Consider the following 18931-nt stretch of genomic DNA (forward strand, 5'->3'; position numbering starts at 1 on the left):
AGCGAGCTGACATTCAGCAGAGCGCTTCTAAGCTGGCTTCGGCTCAGCAAGGCCACTTGATGCTAAGAGATTAAAATCCCTTGTTTCTATGTACTCTCCCTGTGAAAGGGTTTTGTCATCCATGTGCACAAGGTCAAAGATCTCCAAACACCTCTGTGTCTGGATGTGCTGAGATGATATTACAGTTTTATTCACACTCTGTCTGAGTGTAGGGCTTTTTTTTTTTTAATAAAAGCTTTCCTTCTGTGCCAGGCATTCGCAAAGTGAAGATGGAAGCTATCCCAGCTCTTCCTAGATGATTCACTCCTCATTTACACACCTTCTCAATGTCGAACACCAACCACTCGCCTCACACATCTCAGCTTCAATGGCCTTTTCCCCATATTAATGAGAGTTGGAGGAGATCAATAGGATGACAAGAAGACAGATCGCTTCGAGTGGGGAGAGGAGGACGCTCCCATGAGGACAAGGAAAACAAATTCCAACAGACAATGCTCCCCAATTTCATCCCTGAACCCTCCAATGTTCTATCTTTACAGCCTGCTCTGTGCACTTCACAGGCACATACACAAATGCATTAATCTGCCAGATACACAAAGGTTTTGCCTGCACAGCAAAAGGTCACCAATTATTCAATAGCAATTGAAAGGCTGTTTGTTCACAGAAGGCTCAACTGACAGCGTTTCATACATGCGCAGTGAGGTTTGATCATGTGGTCAGCTGAGGGTTAGACCTCTGACTAAACCTAAAACCATTAGCGGTGTTCCTTTCCGTCTGCAAGTCATCGCTTCTGTGGGAATGGTGTTAAACTACTCAGCAGCATTACAGCCCTGTAGCGCTTTAAACCACATTAGCGATTTCACAAATACAGTCGAGGACAGTTAAAGCAGACGGGGATAATCCCACAGAAGTGGGCAGGAAATATGATTTCTCCTTCACCAGTGTTGTAAACCTGTCCTTAATCTGTCAACTGGGAGTCGTACCACCCTCCGCCCAGTGTTTTCATTGATTTTTTTTTTTTATTATTGTTCTCTGGTTTGACCGTGACAATCCATGACAGGGGATCCAACCAGGCCCACTTTATGGTGTTAAGAGCCTGAAGTGTTTGGCAGTGTCTTTGAAAGGAAATATGCTACCTGCCACAAAGACACTTAATACACAATGTGGCTGGTGTGACACCAGACACACCGTTACAGAAAACAACCACAATTTCAGAATGCATAACTTTAAACCACAGAACACGAGGACGCTGCCGTCAAGGGTATCCTTAATAGAGTTGGCTGGATGATGCACAGGATGATGAGATAATTGTAATAGTAAAAAAAATCCTGAAAGGCTGTTAAGCCATTGAAGAAGGAAGGTGCTGCTCTACACCGTCAAGGCCACTTTTTCTTACATACATGTTTCATTAACCATTTTGTAAGGATTATTATAGCATTAGTGCCTTTCAACTGCCAAAGGTACAGTTTATATTATCCTATACACATTAAGTAATTGTGCTTCTGAGACAGTGAGGCAGATATTGTGCATATAGAGGCATGGGTTAGATTCATCCACACGCTGTGTCGATCACAACCTGCATGGCAGCGATGGATGATGGATCATTTCCACATTTTTAGACAAATCCCCTCAGTCCGTGGTCAAAAAAAGAACTTTAGGGTTTTTTTTAGTACCAATTTTCACAGAATGTGGCCTTGCAAAAACTGTAACAATGAATAAGAAGAAGTATACTAGAGAGAGAGATATTATCACACTTGTGAATGGACCGACAGTGCAGCGGATCTTAACTCAGAACCGGATAACTGCTCTGTGCTGATAGTGTATTTATGTGTGCAATTATAAATTTACTGTAAGCTATGGATACATCAATCTACAGGATGCTAAAGGGTTAAAGCTCGAGAAGCTTGCATTGAGGGAGCATTATCTTGGATCAAATGATAGCTGCAATACTGAAGTGACAATCAAACAGGAAGTAATATTAATAAAACACGCCACTCCCCACTGCGCATGCAGATGAGTGTCAACAATAGCTTGTGTGCACTCCATTTTACTCTCAATGTCTCCGCTGCATTTGTGTGCGATTCATTTGTCATTGTCTACGGGTTCCTGTCAGGAGAAACAAAACAAGCCAAAGTCCTCATCTACACCCAGATAACCAAACACAGCACTCAGAAGTGTTCTGTTGCAGGCAGGTGGATGTGTGAGTGTCTGATGATGACTGTTTAGGTGCTGCAGGCTGTGTGGCCACCGCCACTATGATGTATGCACACCTGCCATGGCTCCTGGCGAGCAAGTCTCCCAGCTGAAAAGGAGGGGGGGGGGCAGGATAGTGGTGAGGGAAAGAAAGAGGGATAGACGCCTTAAGGGGCAGTGCTGGGGGGAGGGGAAGATAAAGCAAAAGCGCTAGAGAGCTATATCCATTATTAATGGTAGTTTGGTGTATGGAGAAAGAGATCTAATGTGGCCGTCAAGGTTGTAGCCCGTGCATAATCGACAAAGACGGATTCTTTCACTCGCCTCTTAAGTCTTTCCCATTTCCTATTCTCCTGTGCACGCCATCTTCTTCCTCACTACATCCTCCCACAGTTTCTCAAACACAACAAAGGTACAAACCAGAGATTATCCTCATACAACAGGTTGCACAGAGGAGGCTCACAAAAGGAAATTAGCAGATGTAGAATTAGCCGATTGAAGAGATTAGATGAGACAAAGATAAATAAAAAGGAATTGGAAGCTTAGCTGATAATTAAGGTTTCAATTCAGTGTGAACACCCAGCTGCCAGTGAAACTAAATGAAAGCAGCATGTCCTCACAAAAGGCTGTGTGTTGAATAAGTGCTGGTCCCAGGTCAATAAAATGGCAGAGAAGTTTGTCAGCCATTTTAAAGGGTCACTCTTACACTTAACTATGGACATTTGGTAAAAACCAGGGTTGGGCTATGGGACAAATTTAATGGAATGATTTTCCCCCTTTTTTCTCCTGTCTCCTGGTCTGTATTTCACTACCTTGTTCAACATCATTGGCAATCAGCCTATTCTGTTGTTTCTGTTTGTTTCAGTGCTCCCACACTAACTAATCCCACTTTGTACTTGTGGGGACATAAAAGTGTTATTGATAAATAAATTAATATTTTCACACCGAGCATCCCCTTTAAGAAGCAAAGTGATAATGAGCAGAGCTATCTGTTCATATTTAACAGTGTTACTATGATGCTGCTACTGAACTAAGTGTTTATGTGTGAGATTACTTTTGCTCACTGAGGGGTTTGATTTGTAATGTAAGATCACTTATGCACAAAGAAAGGCATGGAAGGAACAATGGAAACCTGAAAAACTGCCTCTAATAAAGAATGTAATGTACCTTGGAGTACTGCTAGAAACCCACTGAACTACAACTCTGCAACGCCTTATGGAAATAAATTAAAGACTATAGATACTTAAAAGTAATGCCTGAGTTGTAGGTACATGCAGTAAAGCCCTTTGGCCCCATACCAGCTGGGGTAGGCCAAATAACTACACCACCATGACAAATCTAATACAATTACACACATCGAGGTGTTGGGGGTTGACATAGAATGATGAAGCCGACATCAAACACCGTGCTGATAAATGGAAGAGAGAGCAGCTGACCAGAAGAGGAGGAGCTGGAGGAGGAGGAGGAGGAGGGGTGAGGTTGGTAGAGGAAGAAGAGGCAGGGCGAGGCTATTATTGATTGTACTGCCTGTGTTCACGTTGTGAGGAGGATGACGAGGGGCAGTGTGCGAAGAATGAAGGGCAGGGTTCGCCCCGCGGGCAGCACTTAAAGCCTTGTGCCCCCCTGAGAACACACCAACTAGCCTCCATTGGTCACACTGAATATTTGATTGACACACACAACCAGTTACTACCTCTAACACCCTCTCTCCGACCCATCCCCCAAATAAACACCACAATGCATCCAGGGCTGATTGAAATTCAAACGTGAGTCTCGACGCCACAGGCACAGACAGCGGTGGGCAGGACGGGGGGTGGCTGTAGTGGCTCACTAGGGTCCAATAAAAGACAGATGCTAAATCGCTTAACAGCTCCTAAATTAGTTGCTGGTGAATCTGCTGGGATATGAGGGAACCTCACGGTGTGGAGGGGTAACATACAAATTACATACCACTTAAGGCTACATGGGACTTGACAAAAAGGAAGACGGGAGCACCGATCTTTAAAACACAAAATGGCTCCAGCAAATAATGTTACACTGCAATTCACATATAGGTAATCATGTTAATAAAAGGCAATTTGCTCCTTTCCCACTGTCAGCAGAACAAAGTTTTTTTTTGCCGTTTTATGGTCGCTACAGTCAACACTGAATGTGTGCTACATGAATAGAAACAAAGGGAATTTGAAGGCACTCGTCAATCGGGGCTGCTGCAGTTTGAAACCATAGTTAATGCCGATTGTACCTTTTTTCCCCACTGCAGTCAAAACCCAGACATTCATGCTTCTACAACCAATAATAGAAACACATGGCAATTTATTGAAACAGCTCTACTGTGAAGGACCAACCCACGTCTCAGCACCTGTACACCCAAAAATCAATTTATCAGAAATGAGGACATAAGCAGCAGGCGACTGACAATACTACTAACAATACTGTGCACGCATCTCATTTTCTCTGAGGGAGGCTTTACCGCAGGATTTATCACAACCTCTGATCTCATTTTCCTTTCATATGCTAGTAAATCCCAGGTAAGGCAGACGTTTGGGATGACACAGGGAGAGCGGCCAACCCACTCAGATTGGACTCCTGGAATTAATCTGGGAAAATCCTCTATGCTAACCTACTTAGTTGTCACTTAATCTAGGGGTAAACCAAATATCAATTACACTAAGCACAAAAAGTGGGCCAGATAAATCAAATTCTTACTTCATAATGAAAGCAACAGGGCCATTTAGAAACAGGTTTATGTGATTTTTCATGTATTGTTGGCACAGAACTACCTTAAGGGAAGAAAAGAACTAATGATTCAAGGAGGGACAGAAAAGTGTGCAGTACTGCCACACACACTCAATTTTGTCTAATGAGCAGCAGGATTGGTAGTGGACATAACCCCAATCCCTGCTACATCACCAATCTCCCCCTGAAAGCAGATCTGCTTATGGTTGACACTCAAGGACAAAACAACTTTCCCCCGGAGGGCTTCTCAGGTGACAGCTTAAGTAACACTGTCTGGCTGTGACTGCATTCCAAAGAATGAAATAAGGTTAGGAAATGACAAACAGGTTGACACCACTCTCCTCTCTCATGCTACTATATGGAAGTCAGCAGACATAGCTTTAAGCTGTTAGCTCTCATTTCACACAAACTAGGTCAGTTATGTCCACAAAAGACCTGAAATTATGCCACAAAAACTTGCCTCATTAGCAGCATATTTTGACCACACCTGCTGTAAAATAAGTTATTTTTGTCTAACCGAGACAGGAAAAAAAATCTGCTTTTATCACCCAACCTACTTTGGTCAATTAGGAACACAATGAGCATCCTGCACACTCCTGTGTGAGTACAGTTCATTTCCTGCCTTTATTGTTACAAGTGCTGGGCTCATTCAAAAGTAGATGAAACAGGAGGAGGAGGGGGGGCAGACACTATTTACTCAGCAGGGAGAGACATGAGTCCCTGGCTTCCTAATGGCTTCCTGCATTTCACACAATTGTTTCCCCTCAGGAAATCTTATCAATACAGACGGAGGACACGCTTACCAGAAAACCCACAACACATGGGTACTGTGCTTTAATTAAGTATTGTTGAAGGGAAGTGTGACTTTTTTTTTTTTGGTTCCATTCGCTAAAATATTTTGGATTTTTTTCAGACGCTGCTATGTGAGGGAGTGATGCCAAGAGAAACTAGCAGTTACAAACTTTTATCTTCTCTCAGGAAAACTTTGACATGGCAGTCAGGAGCCTTCGAAACCTTAAGCGTGTTACACATGAGAAGGGGTTAATGGCTCTACAGCCTGCAGATGAACCACAGGTATGTGTGGGACTAGCAGAAACACAGCCTATAAAATCCACACTCATTCTCCATCTAGCACACAAGGAATGTTCCCTGAGTGCTTCACTATCAGCCGGGAGGGGCTGTGCTTTGATGTCTGTGTGAAAAAAAGGGAAACGGGGGAAAAGGGGCAGTAATAGTAAGTTAGAGCCAAGGGGCTAGATACTGTGGGGTTAGCCAATTTCTTTCTCATTAGAAATTAATTGTAGATGTAGCCAGCGTAGGGGGCGGGGCCATGGCGTCACTAGGCATCCCATGCATCGCCCCATGGGGAGCACTTGAACCCCTGACCCCCCCACCACGGTCGTTTGGGGCCAGAAGGGGTGCGTGACATGGCCCTGGCCCAGAGACACTGCCCCGCCAGGCTGGGAATGCAGTGGCACCGTGGGGGGATCAGGAGAGGGACAAAGAAGGGAAAGAGGGGCTCCACTGATTCAGGGTTGATTGGGTTAGAGAGCTTCATTATTAAGTCCCCTGTCACTCCGCAACAAAAAGCACCCCACAGGCTAGTAGCAGCTAATAAAACCACCACCCTTTATAACTCAAGACCACTTCTGACATCTTCTTTTGAGGAGAAATGAAAGTGTGCAACTTGTTCCCCAGCTTAAAAAAAGTATTCACATCTTCCAGCTGAATGAACTGTTGCTCCGAGTCGAACGTGGACTGGTGAGAGGAGCCAAAACTGGCTTGAATTAAGCTGCTTTCACACCTGCTTAATTAGATAATGTTGGGTGAATTTTCATTTAGACTTGCTACACTTCACAACAATATTATACGCCATATGGCACAAACAGACTGCAGGACATATTTTAGGATCTTTCTCTGTGCATGTGTGTGTGCGTGTGTGTGGCTTTTTCAGTGAATTTGTTCAGCAGGTGTCCAGAAAGCTTGAATGACATGCTTATGCACTCAGGACTAATTTAGACCACTCTAGGTAAATGAAGTATGGAGGCAGAAAAAGCCTTTTGCTTTTCTCCCAAGACACTAATTCAAGCAAATAGATTGTTGGTTGCTGAGGAAGGTTAAAAAGGCCGGTCCATGTACTGTCCTTCAAAGAGAAATCCACAGTGAATAAAGGTATTTATTATCTAATGGTTTTTACTTACTTCTGTGGGCTCTTTGTGGGTGAAGAGTTTCATATATTATTGAGAAACATAACACTTAGTTCACGTTAAATGTCAGATATATATATATATTGCATTTATATTGAATGAGAAACCTGGCTAGATTGTAACATTATACAGGTTTCTGATCATCTGAGCCGTTATTTCTTGCATTTCAACCACTGTGGCCTTTAGAAACACAATGTTCAGAAACCTGAATGAGGCATTTACATGCAACAGGATCCCAGTTTGTGTCAGAGTACAGTACTACAAAGCTCCTTTCACACTGGACAAACAACCCACTAAACTCAGATTACTGTCTGCAAAGGAAAAGCATCCAGTCGTCTTTCACTTCCTGGTATGTATCAGCATCAGCTCCGATGGGCACCAATGAAAAGATGACACTGTAATTTGAGCACCTTTTTTTCAGCATTATTGCAGTGGTCACATACAATGACCGAGGGTCAGTGTAGGTTTTCCAGCAGTGTGTTCATGGCACTGGACATGGATCACCCAGGGAAAAATCACTGGGATCCTAAAATATAGACACCAACTTCACAGAAAACGTAGAAACAAAATATGCTGCTGAAAGCTGGGATAAGGTTTTATCCAGTTTACATACACAGATAATTACCAGAATACAAATCAGATTATCACAATCATTCATAATCTGTCCCTCCAAAATAAACTAAATCCTGTCCTGAAACAATTAAGTCAACAACCATTTTCATAATTAATTCATCCTTTTCAAATGTCCCTGTATTACACCACAACGCTGCTGCTCACAGACAGAGATGTAACCTTGTGTTGAAATTATGGTTAAAGGTAAGGGTAAGTGATCAATCAGACCTAAGAGATAAATCAATAATGGAGGATCAATGCAGCACTATCTGCATTCATGTTCCAGTAAAATCTATCTTAGAAGAAAAAACCCAATTACCGTGTGCCCAAACATGTCAGACACCTCGTCCTAGCATGACTGAAGAGACAGGGGAGCAAATGCACAGACAAGCTGAACTGTAGTCATTAATGTTCATCTCCCTGTGTTCTTGATGGGATACCTCATTAAGAATGTGCTGGTAGCAGCTGGCTAGATATCCCACACCATTACTACCCCACTATGCCAAAACCTCTGCCACAGGCACTCCCACCCATCCCCCTCCTCAGTCACCTCCCTCGTGTCTCATATGACATCTGTGTCTCAGGGTCCTGTGATGGAATGCTGCTCTCCTGCTATCCCTCCGCAGGTGCTCCCTGCTGGCTGCCATCTATTTTGCAGCCATGGTGGTGTGCTGTGGCTGCCTGACCTGTCACAGGCTGAGAAGTACGGAGAAGGAGGAGGTGGAGGGGTGTGGGGGCAGTGGAGTCAAGGTTCAAGGGACAATGGTTAAGGAATCAAAGGGAATTGATGCAGCTGCTTTCCATCACCGTGTAGACTTGAAGCTGGACAAAATCCTCACCTCCACAAGCTTACTGCACTGCCTCTGCCTGCTTATCCTCTAACCAAGCTCATCCTACTCTTCCTCCTCTGTATCAGACAGAGGAAGGTCATGTCTGTATTTAGACACAGCTCAGGAGACCGTGCCGTCCCAGATGCAGCTCTCAGGTTCTGTATGACTTTATCCAACAGTGACTGAAACCCTGCTGTACTGTATGTCAAAGGTGGTCAGAGAATCGCTAGAAGAAATGCTTGTAGACATTATTTAAGAATTGTGCAATCCTTTGTATTGTGTAAATCTGTCAGGAATGTACCTTTGCTTCTCACAATCTTAAGTTTCACACCCTGGGCCAAACCCAGTCATTTATCAGACTCCATAAAACAGACACTAGTAGAGATTATAATCTACTCGAAAGGTCAAGGACAAGATCCCCAGAAGAAAAAGGACACACACAACTGAGATAACTGTAGAAAGGAGGGTCTCGTTTTGTTGACCAGGTCCATGCTCACATGGAAAGTGTATTTGCAGTTGTGCTGTTCATAAATTGAACTCTTGTACGAGTTCCAATAGCTAAAAAAAGGTTTGACATTTTAAATCAACAGTACTGCAAATCAAATCTCAAGTTGAAATGAGCATCTCTCCGGCCAAGCTCAAGCTTTTTCCATGTTAAAGGCTGTGTAAGATTAATATAGAAGTTGAAAAGCCATCATCTTTCATGTAAGAGCTGCAGAGAGGGACACATTTATTCAACTGTGAAGGGCCAAGAAAGCGGAATCAAAAGAGACGGCCAATTCCATTACATCATGGCAGTGCATTAAAAAGGCTTAAAGCAGTAATTTCACCATTTCAGCTGCCTGTCTTGACCTCCGTCAGCTACAGATGAGCTCAGAGTTGAGGAGGAGCTGGCTCCAATAACATGGTGAGAAGTCACTGCAGTCACTCCAACCCCATGCCAAAGGGGGAGCTCCCAATGGCACAAAGAAGCCTCTATCTAACGCTGAACTTTTCAAAGAAACGCTTCAGCTTGGATTTAGCAGCAGAAACATTGCTTAATGCGCAGAGACATTTTTTCTGGAGGTCACCATAGCAGCAGGTGAAATCAAAATAAAACCCAGCAGGCTGATTCTGGGGAGATTCCAAGAAGAACCGGGACACCAGTTGATATATACATGAGTAGTACCGGGCCCTCCAGTGGTCTTAACTGTAAACCTTAAATTGTTTAAAGTTGGTGACGCAGACTCAACAATCTGGGACTCTGCTGTGCTGTCCATGCTGAGCCGGTGCCATGGAAAAGTGTGGAAAGTGTGTAGAACAAAAAAAATGACACCAACTTCTGTTACTGCAGTAACTCTAATGGAGTATACCTCCTATGCTTAAAAGCTACGCCGTTACCATGGAGTTCTACATCAGAAACCAGACAAACCAACTTGTAAAACAGACCAAGATAGTTGTGAGAAACACTTCAAACAGAATTGTTCTGGCACCACTCACCAAAAGTGCAGCAGCTCATTAACGACTGAATTAGAAATTTTACTTGGAGCTGAGCACTGAATTAGATTAGTCTGCCAGTGCACATGTCAATACTTTCCAATGGGAAACATCAGGTTCTAATTTATGTGAATCTTATAAAATCTTTTCCTCAGCACATTTTTAGATATCAAAGTTCTTTCACAAACACAAACCACACAGCTACCAACGTCTTTACAATCCACCCCTGTGAGCAAATCTGTAATTTCTGTGACTAAATAAAACCTTTCACAATAAAAGATAATGAAAAATGTGACAATCAAAATACAGAAAGCTCTGAGCGCATGATGCTGGATCACTGACACTGCGAGTGGTAGCCACACTCAAGGCTAAAAAATAAAAAAATGGTCTGATTTATTCTCAGTTAAACTTTTTTTATAAGCCGGGAAACTCTCTGAACCTTGTTGATAAAACAGCTGTTCAACCCCAGATGGGTGGCATACGCCTAAATACCCACCCCAACACACACAAACACACATCCCACCATCAGAAGCTGCCAAGAGCCACACCGGCTACAAGACGATGGCCGCCAGCTCGACTGAGCAGCCCTCACAGTTCTCCCTCTGTGTGAACAAATAAAAAGTCTCTTTGACTGAATGAAGGCTGAGAGGCTGTGTGTGCCTGGGTGAATGATACCTTATGAGTGTGTGTGTGTGATCTCTCCCACATACACACACTCTGGTAAACCAAGCAATATGATGAGTACAGTTAAGATGAAGATGTTTGAGGTTTAAAAACGACACAACTTAATTTGGTGAATTATGAAGATCAGACAGTCTGGAGGTATGGAGGCTAAATGATCAATAAATCAGTGCTACACAGGGAATAACAAGATTCAAGAGGCACAACCCACACTAAGCAATTATGATGAACAAAAAAATGATTGTATTAGATGAACTGCATTAATTCTAAGTTACCTGCAGTGTATCTGAGCTACTTAACAACTGTGCTACATCATGAACTGCACCTCCGAGAAGACTTTCAGGTTAATTCATCACACTCTGGACGCCCTCCAAAAAGACAGCAGAGAATAAATTCACGTCTGAGAGCGGCAGGATGTTGGAACTCCAGCAGGTACAGAGCAACCAAATGAAGGTTATTAATCCATCTTTCAGGAAGAATATTAGTCTCTTAATTTAAAACCAGGACGGCTGCCAGGGTCGAATCTTGACACCATACAATTATATAAAAAATATAAATACCATTAATTACACCTGAGGTTCTTACCAGTAGCTGCTGATTGAAGAGCTGCACAATGAAAAGCCTGTAAGAAGGTAGTGTTGACTAACACAGCCATAAGTTTGTGCAATTCTACTTCTGTTTCGTCACCTATTATGGGATGCCACAACATATTACAACCTTTTAGTCAACATCAACAAGCTGAGAATGCCAGGCAGGGCTGCTGCACATTTAATGCACCTCTCCACTCTGTGTGTGGTACTTTGTTGCACCTCTAAGCCACAACGGAATATGTCGCACGAGCCAAATGTTTCCACGTTTACACCTCTGAGGCAGAACTACACCGGCTGCATTTGTTGTTTGCGAACAAGCAAGAACCAGCTCTTCTTGGCACCATTAGGACACCACACTTCTGCGGGAAAGAGGCTGTGAACTTAAAACAAAATGGCTGTCAACACTTATATAAGATGTCAATACAATCACACAATATAAAGAGAGTCATGTGTAACTTGCTCCATATCCTTACAGTTATTGGTTCAAAAGAAAGTCGGATATTTGAAAGACCTAAGAGATCTTATTTTAATGGGAAATGCCTGCAATACGCCCCCCAGGGCTGAAAAAACAGTTTTGTGTATAACAGAGCCTTGCACTCATTAGTTGAGGCTCATCTGACAAGCACAGCTTGCATGTGTCATAATCCTATGCAGCTGCCACTACCGACAGGAGACACCACGACAGGAGCTCGGCAGAACCAAAATAGCAAAAGTTTGAGAGAAAAAAATTTCAGGGAAAAAAGTGGTGGCTGTCCTGCTGAGCTTGTATAAAGATTCCTTTGGAAGGGCCACAGAGTCTGTCCCTGCAGCGCTTCGCTTGAATGCAAAGCCAGGGGGAAATACTTCTTTGCTTGCAGTATACTTAAATCTAACATCAGTACTGCCATTTGCTGCTGTCATGCTGCAGTTATAAAAGACGTGCACTGAATCACAGCAGGCTGGCTCCTGTAATTTTTCTGTATGCAGTGAAAGACTGGACAATGCCACCCTGTCATGGAGGATATGACTGAGTGTGTGTGTGTGTGTGTGTGTGACTGCAGTCAAACAGAACATAAATATTACAGATTATGACACACACTTGCTCTGTTAAAAAGCTTCAATAAATAAAAGAGGTGCTTGAGTTTTTTTTTTTTTATATCAGAATAAACATTTACAAGTTGAAAACTACTTTAAAGGACCCAGACTGAACACACACACACACGACTCTGTGAAGCTGTCGTGAAGCTTGAGAAGCAGAGCATGACCAGTTTAGTTCTCCAGAGCATGACACAGGTCACCTTATAGCTTAGGTCTGACAGAGATGACAAACTAGACTCTTATTGACATGTAGCCATAACTGCAGTCTGTCCTCCGCTCACACTTCGGCAATGTGCATCAGCTCAGTGGAAACTGAACAGGCTCTGGTCTCCCTGAGGTCATTAAACAAGAGCACCATTCAATCATAGCAGAGCAGGAAAGCCCAGAGACCGCAGCAGCACCACAGTGAATTTAACGTTTTGCATTTTTGTTATGTTTTAACAAGAAAAGTGAAGAAACAGTAGGAATCGGTAAGACAAACGTATTTCCAGCTACAGTGAAAGATAAAAATGTTGTTGATGTAATGTCCCTCGGGTTAGCCAGACTCAAAGGACTCATCACATGGGGCAGTATGGACAGCTTTATGGTCTCTAGACACTATTCAACTTTTTCAAAATCCCAGCGAGTCTTTTTTTTTTGTTTTGTTTTGACATGAAAGGGCCAGCAGACACAAAGATGACAGGCAGCAGCCAGACTGGAAAGGTACAGCATCTAACATCTTCAGGCACAGCAGGAGCACCCCTGAAGCTGGGAGAGGTTCGGCTTTTAAAGAGCAGCGCAGCTTCTCTGTGAACTAACCAATCATAACAGGGTATTACAGTAGGGCAGCGTTAGCGGGGAAGACAATGGTTCAGGACAACATCTGCACCTTTGTGTTAAAATAATAAAAGGGGGCTTACTTTAGCCTTCAGGAAATTAATTAGGGCGAGAGGCAAAACACAACATGAACCTGCAGGGTACTGATGATAATGAGTCTCTTTAACATTCAAAGTGAAGCTAGCTATATAGAGGTGTAAGTCTAGAAAACCCACTCATTAAAATCACAGACATTTTTTTAGAATTAAGGGTGTAGGTAGATGGGGTAACAGGTGGGCACCACCCCAGATCATGACCTGACCATTTTATCCATATCTGGATTAATAAAGAATAACCAGAAAATTCAAACAATGTGGGCTACAACACCAAAGATTTGTTGATCTACTGGGTCTAACTGACAAATCTAGAAAGCATAAACAAAGATCAGGCAATTCATTTCTTTAAAAAACACAACCAAATGCAGGAAAGTGTCAGTAAATACATGTAACAAAAGCAGCACAAGGTGGTGTAGAGGCTTTAGAGGTGCTGGAGTGTATTTTCTCTTCACCACACCACTACAAGCAGCTCAGACAGGGGAAGTTTCATGTTGGCATGGGGTGACAGCAGAAGCCACGGACCTGCCTATGATGTGCTCTTGGTTTTCAACATGATGCAAGGCTGGCTTCTCTCCTATCAAAACATCCCCCCTCCTCCCCCTCTTTACCAATACTGCAGTACGCCTGGAACGCACAGGAGACTAGCAATCCCAGTTAGGAATATCACTTTTAAACAGCATGCAGTATGGCAATCAATAAACATGAGGAAAAAATGTGGATTAAAATTAATCGAGTATAGAGAGAGAATTCATGTAGCTTCAAGCATTAAAGCTCAAACAGCTGATGTGTGAAAGTTTGATATCCTGAGAGATTGGGTTAAACAATGTGCATTTCAAAGCATGCACAATTTTCACGGTGCAAATGATGGAGACGTTGTTTTAGTAATAACTTCACTTCACTTTACAAAAAGCCTAAAGTGTAGACACAGCTTTGAACAAAAGTGAACAACCTGGAGAGGCATGTTAGGTGAAATAAAAGCCTTTTGGTTGGCCGCTTCTAACCCCACCGACCAAAAAGATGCAACAACAGATGTCAAGCCATCTATTCAGAGAATATTGATCCCTTCTTTCAACCAGGCAGTTAGACGTGATAAACTGCTGTGACAGTTAAGGTGCAAATTCATTCAATCATCGCTTTCATTTGGAGCTCCTGCAATGGAAAACAAGATGGCTGTTATTTTCTCAAACTGTTGACCTCACCATGCCACCAAGAAAAAAAAAGGAGCAGCAACAGCATCAGAAGCAGCAGCAGATCAGTAGCATATCCTAATGGGCTGGTTTCATTAGTGAAGCAGATGAATCAAATACTTGGCCAAATGTGCAATTATCCAGCTCTCAGTGGATGGAGGTCATTAGGACTTTATGAGCGATTGGAGCCCATAAATAAATGATCAGTAAATAGCATACAGCAGAGACAGCAGATGACTCTGCGTGGTGCTCCCTCTCAACTCATCACACAATAAAGTGGACATATGGAGAGAAAAAAAGGAAGACAATGTGAGAACATTCCAGATGAATCAGAGCCACCTTTAAGCTTTCCTTTTTCATTTAGTAAAGCAGGACCACCAAGGTTTTGCAAACAAGAACACAAAGGTGCCACATTAAGTTCTTAAGTCTGCAGAGAAGACCTTAAATGCACCAAAGAAAACGGCAAGTTGTTTATAAAGCCTGGGCAGTGGAGCATCGGAGGTGGTCTGCTGGGAGAAAACCCTGGAGAGTGCACTGTAAGAGCAAGAGAGGGGGGGGGGGGTTGCCAAATGTTTACACATTTCAACAAGTTATTTGCATTGTCCACTGGGAGACAATCAGCACACAATTCCCTCCCAGCAGGATTACAGAGATAAGATAGAGCCTAGCTGGCTTTTACACTCCTCTAACTGGCACTTGTTTACAGAAGACAAACTTTTTAAAGGCATTCTTTCAACTTTTTAGAGTGCTACAGAGAAGGAAGTGTTTTAAAGGCTTAGGTTATTCCAAAGGTGCATCTCGAACTAAGAAAGACTGGAACTCTTAAAGTTTGGGCTACAACTCTGCCGGATTTGCTAGAGATAAGTTCTTTGCCACATTCAGGACCTCAAAGAAATGTGTTTTGAATAAACAGATATTTTCAGAGAAGGGGACCCCACAATTAGTAATTTGAAACTCTCTCTGCGTGTGGGTCCCAGTCCAATTCTCTGGAATCAATCAAAGCTCCCAAAGGAACTCCCTGGACCCCTTAATCTCCTGGTTTTATTACTTTCCAGACAGTCAGCCTGTTTTACCCTACCCCCATCTCTCTTTTGTACTGATCTCCAGCAAAGCCAAGGAGGGGCTTTTTTTCCTCTCTCTCTCTCTCTCTCTCTCTCTCTCTCTCCATATCTCCCCTTCCACTACTGCAGAGCGCTTTTCATGCAGGAGAGGGTCTTTCATCAAGCTCCACACGCAAGAGAGCCCAGCAGCTATAGCAGAGGCCCATCACTCCCAGGCCTGTCTCTCTCTCTCTCTCTCTCTCTTTTTTGCACATTCATTTCTTTTTAACTGACAAAATAAACAACATGCCTTCAAAGACGCACGGACACACACACAACTATTTTGTATATCACGAGATTGACGGCAAAAACTGGGCCATGTTGCACATGAGTCAGTTATATTCACAATGTGTGTGTGTGTGTTTTTTTTTCTTCCAGACCACATGCTGCTGTGTTTGATAGTGTCTAGCAGCCTAAATGATAAAGATATGACTGTCACGATGGGGATTTGAGATAAAGACTGGTGCTGCGCACTCCACTGACTGCTGGAAAGACATTTTTTCCCTCATCATGACTCTCCAATTCATCACAGGTTTGGGGAGCTTAGAACAGATTGTGGTGCTGGTTAACAACAAGGAATCAGCAGCTGGAATAAGACGTTAACAGTGAGCTGCACATTGCGGTGCTCCTCACTTCAAAACAATTAACACAAGCAAGTGAACAGGCTTCAGTTTATCCATCAGCTAAACATGTATTGACGCGCAGGTAATGAGATGTCTGCCGGACTGATGATGCTATAGCTTATTACCTGACAGGGAACACTAATGACTCTTTGCACAGTGCATTTTTTTTCCAGATTTAAGCCATCCTTTGAACGCTCATCTCCACACACACACACACACGCACAGATGAAAAAACCCAGTTCACCAAACAGGTGCGTAATTTAGCCGTTCCAAATCCAATGCGCACGATCCAAATGAGTGAAACAACCAAAGCGCGTTAGAAAGACAAGAAGCCATGAGCGGTTCTGCCTCAACAGCCTGTAATGCAGACAAAAGGACGGAGTGTGGGAGCGTGTTGCTTCCCTGCTCCAAACAGGGCTGGTCTGTGGTGAAATGCTGTGAAAAAGTAGCTCACTTTTAAACTTATCTAAATGCTTAAACGAGTGGACAGAGCAGAATTAGCCACATAGGCTTCACAAGCAGCCCGTGTGCTTCTTTTTTTTTTTACTCCAACTCCTGTTCCATTATGGGCAAGTTTCTCCAAACGATGCGTAAAGAGGCGGACAGACAGCGCAAGTATTAGCGGTGTTTTTCAGGCATTTACCTTTGTCGACATGCTTTGCCGCTGTGGTCTCCGTGTAGAGAAAGGTGAGACAGAGGAGAGAGAGGAGCGACAGAGCTCCCCGCTCGGCCATCACTTTTCACAAATAAATCTTTGCAGGCTTCAGGAACCCCGGAGGAGCTTGCTTTCTTTTAAAAAATATATAAATCCTTACGATCCCCGGCCGCCTCCTGTAAAAAAAATGCGCAAAAAGTTCAAAGTCCTAAAACGTGCAAAAACATCCGGAGCCAGGTACTTTTAAAACTGGCCGGATGAAACATGTAGCTGGTAGGAGAGAGAGCCGCAGGTTAGACACTGTTTTCTCAACTTGGTCGAGGCAGAGGTCGGAGGAAAAAAAACTGAAATCAATCCATTGCCACGGAGGCGCAGCCTCAAAAGAGATTTGCGCACAAATAAGCACAAACGCGCCGACTACGCTACTCCTATATGTGCCAGGCGCGCAAAAAACACTAGAAAGAGTACAGTTGGAGAAAAGATAAGATCCGAGCAGAGAAGGAGAAATCTCCGCCGCGGCCAGCTCACTGCTCACGGACGGGACGTAAGAGAGCAGCGTGTTGAAGGGCTGGATCTCCACCGGCTCCCCGGAAAACAGGGCGCGGAGTCACACGGAAGTTTGGATCCTGGCTGTCTGTGTGCTCAGGCAAAAACTAAAATACGGTGTGGGATTACAAACCAAACACGGTCTACCAGTATGTGCTGTTCACGGGCAGAAGAGGGGCATAGTTCTTTAACCGAAAACACGAGTGATCAGGAGAAATATTAGGCTATTAATAGAGTTCTGTTTAAACTTTGAAGTAGCACAGCATGTCAGAGTCATTAAACTCAGACAGTTTGGACAGTACTTGTTCTGTATATATATTTTCTTCCTTTAGTGTGGATAACTCCTTGCAGTCTTTTGATTTTGTATGAATTGTGATGAAAACATGTATTTTTTTATACCTGCAACCTCCAGTGGGCTCTGCCAAGAGACTCAGTGACGCTGGGGTCAGAAGGCCAGGATGGCCACCTGGTCATGCTGGTAAATCCATGAGTTTCTTCCTGTCTGATGGATGCAGATCTGTCCTCCTATATTTTCTGATAACATCCTGGATACAGGATGCATCAGCTCCCCATACATCACACCAGGGATGGAGTACTTCTGGAGTAAAGTGGCTACAATCTATCCGGCCACCAGAGCCCCATTACCAAAGTCTGAACACTTCTGATTTTTTTGGACATCTTTTTTTGCTCTATTTTCTTGATTGAAGTTAAGCTGCTTTGAGCCCCTTTCACAGTTTTCTGTCCTTATGCCTCAGTACTTCTCTCAGTGTCAGTACAGCCCTGAATAAAATGTTCAGTCAAAAAGTCCAAAGCCCCTCATTCAAATCCAACAAGTACAGAAACTTTACCCTACCATCCGTTTAGACATTCCACTTGCTGTCTTCTTTTTGACGTTGTTTATCACTGTATTCTGTATCCTATAAATTTGGGCCATAAAAGTTGATGTTAGATTATGTTTAGCAAATAAATAATGTGGATAAACTCCATTTATGTGGGTTTATCCTTTGCTGCACTTGAGTCTTCATTGTCCTCCGGGGGGACAAAGACTGAGATTCATCTGGAAAGCAGTAAAACAGGGCCTTAATTCATGTCACAGGAGCCCCTTATATCCCGTAGCAATGAATCTAGTGAACCACACTTGATGTTTTTCCATTTTATGGCCTAATCCTGCGATTAAACAGCTGTCAGAGTGAAGACCTATAGCTGCAGTAATACATCCATGGTGATTTAAGTTGTCCTCACACACACAGCCTCCAAAATAAAGGAAGAAAGATCTCTGTTGAGAATAAGATGCCAGTATCTGATGTCACATGGTGGCTGTGCATTAACGTTCAGATCAGGCTGCGTATCGGAACCTTGGAGGTTGTGTGTTTTGTTGTAGGACAGAAGCGATAAAGTAAATGATAAGGAATTAAACGCAAAAATCAAGGATCTGACATTTGCATCTGTTCTGAGACAGGCCTGTACATGTTTTGCATTTGTTGGATCCAGTTAAATGGAGCAGAAT

General features: G+C 43.2%; 1 protein-coding gene across 5 annotated transcripts in view; it reads right to left on the reverse strand.

The window, feature by feature from the left end:
* The window catches only part of neo1a (neogenin 1a), a 126717-nt gene extending 109279 nt beyond the window's left edge, over window positions 1-17438 (reverse strand). For all 5 annotated transcript variants that reach the window (XM_028401576.1, XM_028401575.1, XM_028401574.1 and 2 more), the window contains exon 1: window positions 16867-17438. In XM_028401576.1, the coding sequence (XP_028257377.1) occupies window positions 16867-16957 (91 nt within the window). In that variant the 5' untranslated portion in view covers window positions 16958-17438. The remainder of the gene's footprint in view (window positions 1-16866) is intronic.
* Between the last annotated feature and the right edge of the window lie 1493 nt (window positions 17439-18931).

The sequence above is a fragment of the Parambassis ranga genome, chromosome 3 (assembly GCF_900634625.1).
Source record: "Parambassis ranga chromosome 3, fParRan2.1, whole genome shotgun sequence".
In the NCBI taxonomy this organism is placed as follows: domain Eukaryota; kingdom Metazoa; phylum Chordata; class Actinopteri; family Ambassidae; genus Parambassis; species Parambassis ranga.